The sequence below is a fragment of the Ahaetulla prasina genome, chromosome 10 (genome assembly GCF_028640845.1).
Source record: "Ahaetulla prasina isolate Xishuangbanna chromosome 10, ASM2864084v1, whole genome shotgun sequence".
Lineage (NCBI taxonomy): Eukaryota > Metazoa > Chordata > Lepidosauria > Squamata > Colubridae > Ahaetulla > Ahaetulla prasina.
The window spans coordinates 33362892-33375285 of NC_080548.1; the positions used below are offsets into that span (position 1 = coordinate 33362892).

The following is a 12394-nucleotide window of genomic DNA, read 5'->3' on the forward strand; positions in this document are numbered from 1 at the left end:
GGCAGGACCGAAACAGCCGTTCTTGGCCAACTTTCTGGCCCCCAGCTTTCCTCAAGAAACACCCCAGTTGAGTCTCTCTCTGCTCCCATCGAAGGAGCAACCTCAGCGAGGCTGAAACCCAGAAGCCATTTCCCCTCCTCTCTTTTCCACGCACGGTCTTGGGCATCACAAGCCCCTGCAAGATGGAGGCCAGGGGCTTGGAAAGACCAATCCTTGCCTCGGGCTTTCCCCTCTGCAGAGGCCATCTAAAGCCATGCTTCCTTTGCAGAGCCCAGCACCAGGTGGCAGGTGGGCATGGCCGCCTGGCCTCCATCAAATTTGAACGTGGGAACGATTTGGTCCGTTTCCAAAATGCAGTATGTATGTTTTTCAATCAAGCCTGCTACAGAGGTCTATTTATCTCCCCGAAATTATACATTTGCTCCTGTTTGGATCCCAAAGCCGGCTGGACCCCGGAAGCTGATAAACCTGCTGCTCACAGATGCACCTGGCCCCCCAAATTATTCATCCAGATCCCCAAGCAAATGACACCCATGCTCTGCCATGCCTTGCCCGGCTCTTTATGTTCAAGGAAGTCTATCCACGTGGCAAAGCGGAGATATCTAGGGGAGAATAGAGAGATGGGTACAGGTGGTCCTTGACTTACAACCATTCATGAGCTAAGCCTCATGACCGACTCTGAATAGCCACGGCCTGGGTCTCTGGAGCCAACTCAAGAGACGGCACCCTGGCATGGCTGCTGTGCCAAGATCCGAATCTTGGCAGCCGGGCATGCCTCGCGTTTCCAGCGTCAGAGCTGCAGCCTGTGTTTTGGAAAGATGCAGGCCCTGGAGAAGTGGACATTGGCTGCATGACAGACCATCTCTCACTGCTTGCGAGAGCTGAACAGGCGCTCTCGGGAACTCTTCCTGAAACAAAGGGGCAGTTCAGGAACAAACAAAACTTCCTCTATGCTGTCTCAGTTCTCACATTACACTCCAAGGTCTGCAACTCTGGCTCCACACGAGACCGAGAGCCTGAGGAAAGCTCATTAAGTCTCGGCCTTGAACAGATCGCAAATGCTGAAGGTCTCTGGAGATTCTCAGCCACCCAGGCGATGGTTGTCCCAAAGGTGCACAACTGGACTTTCTCTGTTTTTTTCTCTTGAAGTTATTTCGCTTCTCATCCAAGAAGCTTCTTCAGTTCTTCAGCCAGAACTGAAGAAGCTTCTTGGATAAGAAATGAAACATCTTCAAGAGAAAAAAAAACACAGAAAGTCCAGCTGCCTCTTGAAAAAGCCCCTTTGAGGCATCGCATAAGCTTCTCTAAAACCCAACTTCTCTCTCTCCTCTAAGCACCGCCCTTCCGTCTCCGCCATCAGAGGCCACGTGAGAGCCCAACTCAGGTGCCACCAACCTTCTGAGAGCCGGGATGGACGGCCGTAATGTACACAGGGTCCACCAGTGGCTTTGGCCGCTTGGCTGACTCCTCGATGATGCCCTGCCATTGCCTGGGCAGCCCTGTGAACTTCTGCTCCTGCTGGTCGTAGCCCGTGTGGACCCGGTGTTCGAAGTTGGAGGGGGCCGAGATCTCAATACGTTTCTTCTTTTTGGTGAACATGGTGATGTTGGCTAGCAGACCTGGAAGAAAGAGGGAGAGGGTTGTAGGGTTTTTTTTGTAAATCTTAATGGAGTAAACCTTCTTGTAAATCAGCAGCTCCAGAGCTTTGCGTGGAAAAGTCCCCCCCACAGGAGGCACCCCCCCCAAAGGTTTGTGGCTTCCTAGTGAGCTTATCAGCAGCATGGGAGATCAATGCTCCTTCCTGTCAGAGGCTCAGAGCGCCAGTCCCGCCTGTGAAGCCTTCACCAAGAGACCCCTGCTAGGTGGACAGGACTTGCACAGGGTTCGGGTACAGGATCAATGGGAGGCAAATTCAAACCTCCGGAACGCCCATGAAGTGCACAGCTGAGCAGCCTTCCCTAATCTGGCCTGTGGGATTCTCCAAAAAGTGCAGATTACACCCTCAGCCTTGCCAGCTTCCTCTGGGTGGCTGGATTGAACTGGGAATGGATAACCGGAGCAGCTCAGATCAGGGAAGGCTGGCTTAAAAGAGAGAAGGTGAAGAAGGTCTACTGGCATGTTTCATGCTGCTGTGCTTCTTAGAAACACCTCCTGGCTGGAGGAGCTTCGGCTGCTGAACTGTTATGACCCTATTTTCCCAGCTCAGCAACACCAGAAAAAGCCCCACAGACACCCACAGCACCATCCATCCATTCTCAGAGCATGTGAACTTTCCTCCTCCTCTGCCCCACAGCCCCCCCCACCTGGTCTTCTGGCTCCCACATTCTGCCTTATCTACCCTGCTCCCCTGAGAAACTGTTTCCACCTGAATGGTCCATGCTCCAAATGGACAAAGGAGAAAGAGTGTGTGTGTGTGGGGGGGGAGTTTTGAGTTGATCTCATCCAAATCCCAGCCCCAGTGATCCCAAAGGCGTTGCTGAAATCAGCTGCAGCCCAGAGACTCAGCACTCTGCGGCGTGCCTTGCCAATCTGGTTGGACCGGTCCTTTCGTCAGCAAAGCATCCCCCCCCTTCTGTTTGCCCAACTGGGCCAGCAGGCCTCCCTTGACCAAGACAGGGAAGGCGGCCAAGGCAAACTAGGCAGCGACTCAGAAAAGAGCAGCAGTGAATCATGTCGCCATTTTTGTCAGCACGGAGAAAGATTATGCCAAAGGTTTAGAAAATTAGGTTTCTCAGGAAGCGTAAAATTAGCATTGGAAAAAAAAACGTGGCTCCAAAGAGGGTTTCTCCAGTTCATATAAAGCAGCATCAGGCTTGTTTATACCAGGAAATGATACAGAAGGAAGAAGCCAGAGGTGAGAAATTGAGGATTTTGGCAACGTGGCTTCTCTCCAGTGTGATCTCCTTAACTGCTTTGGCTGCAGCTACACGGCCCATCTAGGAGTGGAAGGGAAACCCAAAGGAATCTAGACTTCCACCACTAATCAAAGAGGCTGTCAGGCATAATTGCCTTGGAGGGTCTCTGTTCCTTTCCAAGCTGCTCTGCAGCCAAGCAGCTCAGAAGCCTGGCTCTTCATCTGACAAATCAAATTGCACGGCAGAGAGACTCATGGATTCAGCAAGAAGTTAAACATGTGTCATATGACACACACAAACACACCTGCAATCCTAAAGAAAAATCTCCACAAGCCAAGACCCTCCTTTTACACAGGGCGTGGCCATTCCTTTGGCTGCAAAAAGCAAACCTGGACACCCCAGCCCCCCCCAGACGGGTTGGGATCACAGCCTATCCTCTGCTGGCTGGGGAATTCTGGGAGTTGAAGTCCACAGGTAGAAAAGGGGCCACAGTGGACCACCCGGGTCATGCCTAAAGAGTCTATATAGTGGAGTGGAGTCAGAACAGAACAGAATAACGAAGTTGGAAGGAGCCTTGGAGGTCTTCTAGTCCAAGCCTCTGCTCAAGCAGGAGACCTCTAATCTTTCCGGCAAAGGGTTATTATCCTGAATTATGAGTGTGCAAATCAAACGGACTTTATCTAAACCAGCCTGCTAAGAACTTCCACAGTTCTGTAAGGGGAATCCTGTTCCTACACTGCCCACCCTTAAAGCAGATAGAAGGGGGGGGTGTGTGTGCTAATGTTCCTCCCCCCCTCCTTCTTGGGCTTTGATTTCTGGGGGTGGCAGGGCTGAGGCGAGTCTCCTCCAATTTCTCAGCCCAAAGGTGGAAGGGCCCCCCAGCACAAAAAGCTTCAACTCTTGGCCTTCCCGGGAGATCAGTTTCGCAGCACAATTTATCCCAAAAGAAGTGACCGAGCAAAGCACACCCAGGAACATTTTCACTTCCAGCTGCAACCTGACTTTCAGGCAGAGCTACAGATCAATTTATTTCATCACAACCGTGTGTGAAAAAGAGGAAGTTTTCTTCGGGAGCAAAACTGAAATGTGGGGCGCCTTAAATCCCTGCAGCACATCTGGGTCGTCTGCCAGAGCTTAGCTTAACTGCAAAAGAAGATGAAAAGCCCTCCAATGCAACACAGAGCTTGACGCTTTCATGTGCCAACATCCCTTCTGCCATTTCCCAAAGCAGCAGTCCTAAAAATCCGAAAGTCAGAATTGCAGGGGTGTTTTTGAATCAAACCACTTCAACTGGAAAGTGCTGGAACTAAAGCTCCCGTTTCAGAGTTCAAAGGAAGAGAGGCAGGGAGAGATCCATCAGAATGCAGAGTCCTCCTGCTCTATTGCAATTCCTTGCTTAGAGGGGCCAGGCTAAAAAGCGAACCGTTCTTCTCCTAGGGAGGGAGGAATGGTTCTTGGAGTAGGTTGACGTGGGAAAGGAGGCCACCCGTGAGAACCTGCAGCCTCAGGGAGGGTCTCCCTTCCTCTTTCCTAAGTGGGGATAGGGCCATCCAATTCCAGAAACTGATCCAGAACCTTCTTGCCCAGGCCTTTGGTTTAAGTCCACTTCCGGGTCGTGCGAATTCGTTTTTGTGGTTATCTAGTTGTTGCCTAGCTTTTGCCATCTTTTGTTCTTTGTTTATATGGTCCTGTGTGCTTTTCTCTGCGAGATGCCCAGCATCACCGAGAACTAGGCAGTGAAAAGAACAGTTAAAAAAACTGTGCTTTAAAGTTCCGTTTTTCAGAATGGAAGAATAGCACTAGCAATAGCACTTAGACTTAGAGATCGCTTCATAGTGTTTTACAGCCCTCTCTCTAAACAGTTTACCGAGTCAGCATATTTGCCCCCAACCATCTGGGTCCTCAGCTTCTTGGATGAGAAGCGAAATGTCTTCCAGGAACAACGACGCCCGGTTGCCTCCCGAAAAAGCACCTGTGGGACCACCGTGACCTGGATGACTGAGAATCTCCACAGATGGCTTGGACAACGGCTCCGTCTGACGCAGGCCTAGGTGGTCTCCCATCACACCCTCCCTGCTCCTTCTAAGAAAGAGTCGTCCAGGGTGGCACATGCACAGCTCAGCCTTCCTCAATGTGTAGGAAGCCCTTGTGCTGTTTGCTTCTCTCTGAGAGGGCAGAGAGCGAAGGCTCAGCGCTGCCGAATCTTGTGCCTGGCTGAGCAAATTCTTCAGGCCTGTTATTATTTGGGTTCTGCAGCTGGCCCAAACCTTAAGAACGGAATTCAAGATGATTTTCAAGCCTGCTTTCTTCTCAGCTGAAGTGCCACTTGATTAAACGCTTGAAGCATTTCATTAGCAGGCCCATAATTCCCGGTGCCCTGGTGCTCTGGCTCTGTGGCTCCAGTGAGCTCAGGAGGCAGAGCCAGGCGTTCTCCCTGCCTGACCTCCATCACTAGCCAAGTTTGGGAAATAATCAGAGCGCGATTATGAGCATCCGTCTTCATCCCTATGAAGAGACCGGCTGCGGAGGGGCCCTCTGTGGTTGGACTCTGCCCGTAAGCTCTCCAGGCAACCCGAGAAGTACCGGCCTTTGCACTACAAGAGGGAGGAGGTGATTTTGGAAGCGGAGTAAGAGAACAGAAGGTTTTCTTGGCCGAGGAACGAACCGGTGGATGTGCCTGAGCTATGGTAGACTCACATTTGAGGACCCCAGGACCAAATCCAGCCCCACAGGTTCATCAGACGCTCATCACGTTCTTCGGCTGCTTATCTGTAGGGTAGAAGAAGAAACGGAGTCCCTGCAGAGCTGATCTGCATGAATGAAGAGGCCGATCGACCTGCGTGCATAACTCCAGCGAATGAACATTCACCAGCGTCCAAAGCAAAGTCGGACTCCACATCAGGAAAACAGGATGCACATTAAGAAACCAAGAGGCAAATAGGTTTACTTTGCACAATGCCATCTGCTCTCATCAGACACGGAGGGAAGGAGCTATTTCAAGCTTCTCAAATGTCTGAAACGAAACATCATCCATGGGCCTCAAATCCTGCCACATTCAAAACTCAGTGAACTCAGATGCATCAGCTGTCTGGCAAGCACTTTTATTTCCTTATTAAATTTATATACCGCCCATCTCAGTATCCAAAGCGACTCTGGGCGGCTTCTAGGATGAAGAACATCCGGAAGCGGACAAGTTTTATCAACAACCCTTTCTTTGTTGCTAGTAATTGACCACTTATCTAGTCAAATGAAAAATGACAAGCCGCCCACGATCATGGCACCTTGGGCTTCCTGGATTGCTCAATGAAGGCAACAACAACCGGCTCTGCTCTGCGCTGGTCCAGAGACAAGCAGAGGCTCCCTCAAAACAGACGGGGAGCCAAGAAAAGTTTGCATGTTGGGGCTGTTTTCCAGACAGCCCCAACTTGATCCCCAAGGGCTGAGCTTGCATTTCTCGGGAGCCCTGCTTGCCTTCCGTGCTAGTCCACCTTTTCCACACCCTTCCTATCGCCTTTACCAGACAGGGGAACAAAAACCACGTCTCTGGGATTCCTACGAACTCAGCCGGACAGCCCTACAGAGACAACCCTGCAGCAAAACCATCTCCAGACTCGCGTCTGCTTTTCTCTCCAAAGTTTGAGAGAAAGGGAGGAGATTCAGACAACAAGGCACACAAACACAAAAGTTGTGCTGGGACAAAGGAGCCCCACCTGCCCCTAGAAAACTGCCCAAAGCCCCTTCAGCACAGGCACAGAGCCCCCCTGTCGATCTGCAGAGAGATCCAAAGACCAACCATGAATCCGTTCCGAAAGCAACCCCTGCCCCAACAAATCCCCCCTTTTTTCTGGCTGTAATAACAAGGGGAAGTGCTAAGCGCCAAGTAGGTGAGGAAGGAGGTGCCCTCCTCCTTCAAGGGATGCTGGCAAACCCAGCCGAACAGGCTTCTCACACTCAATGCTCCCGAAAGGTGTGAAGACAGCAGACTTACACACACACTCGTCCTCGGGAGACTTCATCGTGGCCCCGTGGCTGCCTTTGTCCACAGGCTGCGGCAGCTAAAAAGAAGCACCTCTGCCCATCTCCTGCTCTTTATGCCTTTTCGGCCATCCCCTCTTTAATTAAACCCTCCCTCCCTCCCTCCCTCCCTTCTCCCCAGTCCATTGGCTGGGGAAGTTCTCCACACTTCTGGCTCTGAAGCGCAAGCTCTTTGCCGGTTACTCCCAAAGGACCAAACGCTCCCAACGCATTTGCTCCAATGAACAACTTTTCCTGACTGAGTTTCAACCACCAATAATTCAATGGCAGGCTTCCTTCCAATTGTATGTCCTGCGGACGTGTGTGTGTGTGTGTGTGTGTGTGTGTGTGTATCCAAACATCCATCTCCTCCTCTCTCTCAGACATCCCTGCAACCTACTAGTGCAAAGGGATTCTGCCTTCCTGATGTGGCCGTCGTGGCCCACTGAATTAATATTCAGAGTTAATGTCGCATCTAAACTTTACCCCATAAAACTAACTCTCTTTCCTGCGAAAAGCACAACAGTAAAAAAATGCGTACAAGCCTTGTTGGCAAATCTTATGATAATCCACAAAGCGTTCGAGCATCATTGAACAACAGGGAGAGAAAATGTCCCCCCCCCCCTCGGGACGGCAGTGGCTGAATCTTCATTACTAATTCATTCATTCATTCATCCATCCATATTATTTACATGGCTGTCAAACGACGCTGCCAATCAAGTGACTCTGGGCGGTTTTATTACAAATACTCCTGTCCTTTTATAACAAGCCAGCGAATCTGCTTCACTCCACAATTAAAAATCCATTTTGTGAGCCGCAAGTTAGCAGCCCCATGAATGCGAGGAAGGATGAAGGCCGGCATAGCAACGGGGATCTTGCCGGCCACTGTTACTAACCCTGGCATGCCGACAAAGTTTCTTAGATGATATGTGCGCTCACAGCAAAATAGCAAGCAGTACCTGATCACAAAAGTGTTAACTTGTTGTGTAGAAAGGCAAAACCTCCTTTGGGTTCAGATTAACTCCCGGTGACTTTTCAGAAAGAACAGAATAAGGGAGTTGGAAGGGGCCTGGGAGGTTTTCTAGTCCAACTCCCTGCTCAGGCACCACAGCACCTCAGACAGGTGGCTGTCCAATCAGAGGTGGGGTTCAGCAGGTTCCGATCAGTGCTGGAGAACCGGGAGCGGAAATTTTGAGTAGTTAAGAAAACCGGTAGTAAAAATTCTGACTGGCCCCTCCCCCATCTATTCTCTGCCTCCCAAGTTCCAGCTGATGGGGAGGAAATGGGATTTTGCAGCAACCTTCCCCTGGAGTAGGGTGGGAATGGGGATTTTACAGTATCCTTCCCTGCCATGCCCACCAAGCCACACTCACAGAACCGGTAGTAAAAAAAATTTGAATCCCACCACTGTGTCCCATCTCTTCTTAAAGTCCTTCAGTGTCAGAGCATCCACGATTTCTGAAGGCCAGTTGTCCCACTGATTCTCACTACCAAGAAATTTCTCCTCTGTTCTAGGCAGCTTCTCTCCTTGAAAAGTTTCTATCCATTGTCTTCAGGTGCTTTGGGAAAACCTCTCTTCTCTATGGTAGCCCCTCAAATACTGCAACACTGCGACCATGGCTCCGCTAGTCCTTCTTTTCATTCAACTTTTCATTCAAGTGATCGTGCATGGACCACAAGAGTTCTATAGCTCACACACCTGATCGCACACACCTCCTTGGCGTGTATACACTTTTACACCCAGTATGGGAGAGTTTTCCACCATTTACCTGGCTCGCCTGTGGTAAAGGTGGGCTTTAGTGATATCAAAATAACTGTTGCCTTGGAGTCCGTTAGCCATTTCACATCGCCTGCACAGTATTGCTCATGCACATCTGCATGGCTGGCTGGGGAATTCTGGGAGTTTTTTTGTTTTTGTTTACATTTATATCCCGCCCTTCTCCGAAGACTCAGGGCGGCTTACAGTGTATAAGGCAATAGTCTCATTCTATTTGTATATTTTTTACAAAGTCAACTTATTGCCCCCCCAACAATCTGGGTCCTCATTTTACCTACCTTATAAAGGATGGAAGGCTGAGTCAACCTTGGGCCGGGCTTGAACCTGCAGTAATTGCAGGCTACTGTGTTCTAATAACAGGCTTCTTACCAGCCTGAGCTATCCCGGCCCTGAAGTCCACCCATCTTAAAGTTGCCAACCAAGGTTGTGCTAAACAGACTTGTACCAAAGAGAGAAAGGAAGCCTCCAGCTGTTCTTGTTACAGGAGAAATATGTAAAATATGAAAGAAAAAAACTAAGAGAAGTCCCACCGTGCTCATCACCATGGTCTTTGGGATACATCAGAGAACCTGATGGCTGTTCGTTCTACGGTGCTGTTCTTTGAAAAATGTGACTATATCTGAATTCCTATCCACTTGTTTCCCCTGACTCTATGAAAGCACCGAATAGCAGGCAGACGCCACTGTAGTTCAGCAACGAGGGGTGAAGGATTTGAGGTTGGAATAACGCTGGGGAAACAAAAGAAGGAATCCTTCAGTACATGCCAGGGAGTGAATTCTCCCCAAACCAAGAACATTTTCAATATGTGCAATTTGGGCTTAAGAAAAAAAACATGACCCAAATCTGAGCACTCAGATCCAAAGACAAAGGAAGATCTACAGGAGGTTCGAAACTTCAAGTCTAAACCACTGGAATTCAAAAACCCATGTAACCGTGGCCAGAATCATTCCAGTTCAGTTATCCAACTCCAGATCAGAGCGTGACAGAAAAAGACGGCTAAAATGTAAAGCGAAGCACAAGTGAATACAGCATACTGCAGTGGGTCCCAACCTGGGCAGTTTGAAGATGTGTGGATTTCAACTCCCAGAATTCCCCAGCCAGCTATTCCATTTTTAAGGTATGCTGGCTGGAGAATTCTGTGGCTGAACTCCACACATTTTCAAACTGCCCAGGTTGAGAAACGCTGGCATACCATATAAGTAGGAAGGGGAAGAAATATTGGCAGTTAAAGTGAGTGCTGAGATGTCCAGCTCTAGTCAAGCATTGGGGGGGGGGGGATTTCCCCTGACTTAAACAACACGCTTTTTTTCATCCTCTGTGCGATGCTGCAATTTTTTCCACAGTCCAGTTAAGCGTCCCTTACAATTCTGGTCAGGTTCATCCCTGCAGTGATACAGTTGGTGGCCCCGATTGTCTGTGTTTCCTTTCTCCATCCTCTGTGCCAAAGGTTGCAAGAATGGGGGTTTTTTTCTTCAGCAAAATTATTAAGCGTTCATAGTAAGGGGGAGAGAATTGACACACACACACCCCTAAGTCCACATCACATCAAATAAAAATTGCATACTTTACTTTCTTGAAACACTTTCTGAAAAAGGTTGAGTGCAAGATGGTGAGACAGAAAGAACCATAATAATTTGGGACCAATTCCCCCTCTGACTGAAGGGAAAGTTATTTATTTGTTTATTAAATTTATATGCCCTCCATCTCACTATCCAGACCGAGTTGAGCCTTCTGGGGAACTGGCATCCAACTGGTGTAGCTCAGTCCCGGAAGATGTACTGATGCCCTCTATAAGGGGGACAAAATACCCTCACCCAATTGTGACTGTGGGGTCAAAAAGCAAACTATCCAACATTATAGTCTCAGAGACTGGACTGGAGACATTGCTGATTTTCTGGCTGTGACGAATGAAGCAAAAATTATATATGTAATCTAGACGTATATTTATAACATTTAGACTTTCTACTTCATGTTTCGTATCTTTACCTTTTTTATTGAAATGTGATGTGAATGTGCCTTATGACACAATAATAAATAGTCCTCACCTGCGCCCTTACTCGTTTTCTTATGGACGGAAGTATCCAGAGGTCACGCTGTATCTGCTGATCTCTGAGCAGGATGCAATCAAGGAAGCCAAAGAGTCAGGCAAGCAATAAAACCTCAGAAGGGAGCTGTATAGATACAGATTCACCCCAGAGTCTCACTTGAAAGGATGCCAATTAGGATCAGCCTTGGAAGGCACAGCAATGGCGGTGTTGCTTTGAGTAAGGGGACCCAGAGCAAAACCCCTGAGCAGACCTCAAGATCTGAAAACAGTTTCCTTCATTTTGGAATAATGCAGAGCAGGCTGTGGCTTTCATACTTCAATATGCTAATACCGAGTTCCTAATTCAAAGGACAACATTCTCCCCATCGGCTGCCTGGGGGACAGGGATCAATTCATTTAAAATATGAATTTCTTTGGCTGGGGTATTTGACAAAGAGTGTTATTTTATGGCATAAATTAAGGGTGTCCAACCTGGGCAATTTTAGGACCTGTGGGTTTCAACTCCCAGAATTCCCCAGCTGTGCTGGCTGGGGAATTCTGGGAGTTGAAGTCCGCAACACTAAAAGTTGGACACTCTTGGCATAAATCTTAGTTGTTTTTTTATCTTGCCTTTATTACTTTTATAGATAACTCAAGGCAGCTAACCTACTACTTTGTCCTCCTATTTTCCCCACAGCAACCCCATCTCTGTGTTGGAGATGGGCAGTTCTTCAATATGTCAAATAAATAAATAAAACCCTGTGAGGTGGGTTGGACTGAGAGGGGAGGACTGGCCCAAAGTCCTCTTTCCACCCCTCTCCTCCCAAAAACGCAAAAAAGCAGGGAGAAGATCAAACCAAAGGCCACAATCCTGAAGAGGTCTGGAAAGACTACCCTAGAGACGTGGAACTAATTAAAGCCCTGGGATCTGTTTTTTGTCTTGTCCCTAGCTGTGGGGAGGAGCAAATATTTAATCCCCATAGATGAGAGACTGTGCAGCTCCTGGCAGCTCCCCTTCTGCTCTGGGATGTCCCAGATCATCCCACCAGAAGGCAAGGCAAGAAATAATGGATGGAAACTAATCAAAGAGAAAAGCAACCTGGAACTAAGGAGAAACTTCCTGACAGTGAGGACAATTGACCAGTGGAACAGCTGGCCTCCAGAAGTTGTGGGGGCTCCTTGGAGGTTTTGAAGAAGAGACTGGACAGCCACCTATCTGAAATGGTATAGGGTCTCCTACTTGAGCAGAGGGTTGGACTAGAAGACCTCCGAGGTCCCTTCCAGCTCTTCTGAAATATTCTGAGATTTTTTAAGCAGGTGCAGAGGCCAGGGCTAGGAAACGTCTCCCTAGATCGAAAGAGGCTCCTTTTTAAACCAGAGCCAACCTCTTGCAAAGCCTATTTGTCTGCTAACTGCCCTTCCCGCCCTGCAGCCAGCAGCCTTTCTCCAGGTCAAACTCCCCTTATCTGCCTGCCTTGTTTGATTAGTTAGCCATAACCAACACTTTTTCACAAGCTTGGATAAACACGAGAGCGAAGCACGCCCACAGCCACCAAGCGTACACCCAGCAGTTAAGATCTTGCCACTGGCTGGAAGTATAACCAGATAAGTATAACTTTACCAGGAAAAAAGAAAAGAAAGAAACCAAAATGGAATGAGCCAATAGACTGACAAAACATGTTTGTTTCAAGAGCTGAGTGGGTGTGTGTGGGTGTAGGAAGT

General features: G+C 48.7%; 1 protein-coding gene across 11 annotated transcripts in view; it reads right to left on the reverse strand.

Annotated features, from left to right (window-relative positions):
• PAK4 (p21 (RAC1) activated kinase 4) overlaps positions 1-12394 on the reverse strand; it is a 36768-nt gene that overhangs the window by 9877 nt on the left and 14497 nt on the right. For 3 of the 11 annotated variants that reach the window (XM_058195785.1, XM_058195791.1, XM_058195780.1), the window contains exon 2: positions 1396-1619. In XM_058195785.1, the coding sequence (XP_058051768.1) occupies positions 1396-1599 (204 nt within the window). In that variant the 5' untranslated portion in view covers positions 1600-1619. Of the gene's footprint in view, positions 1-1395; positions 1620-4722; positions 5525-5552; positions 5625-6843; positions 6938-9176; positions 9375-10691; positions 10736-12394 lie in introns of those variants that run through there. The other 8 variants (XM_058195787.1, XM_058195788.1, XM_058195786.1 and 5 more) reach the window with 7 other exon arrangements.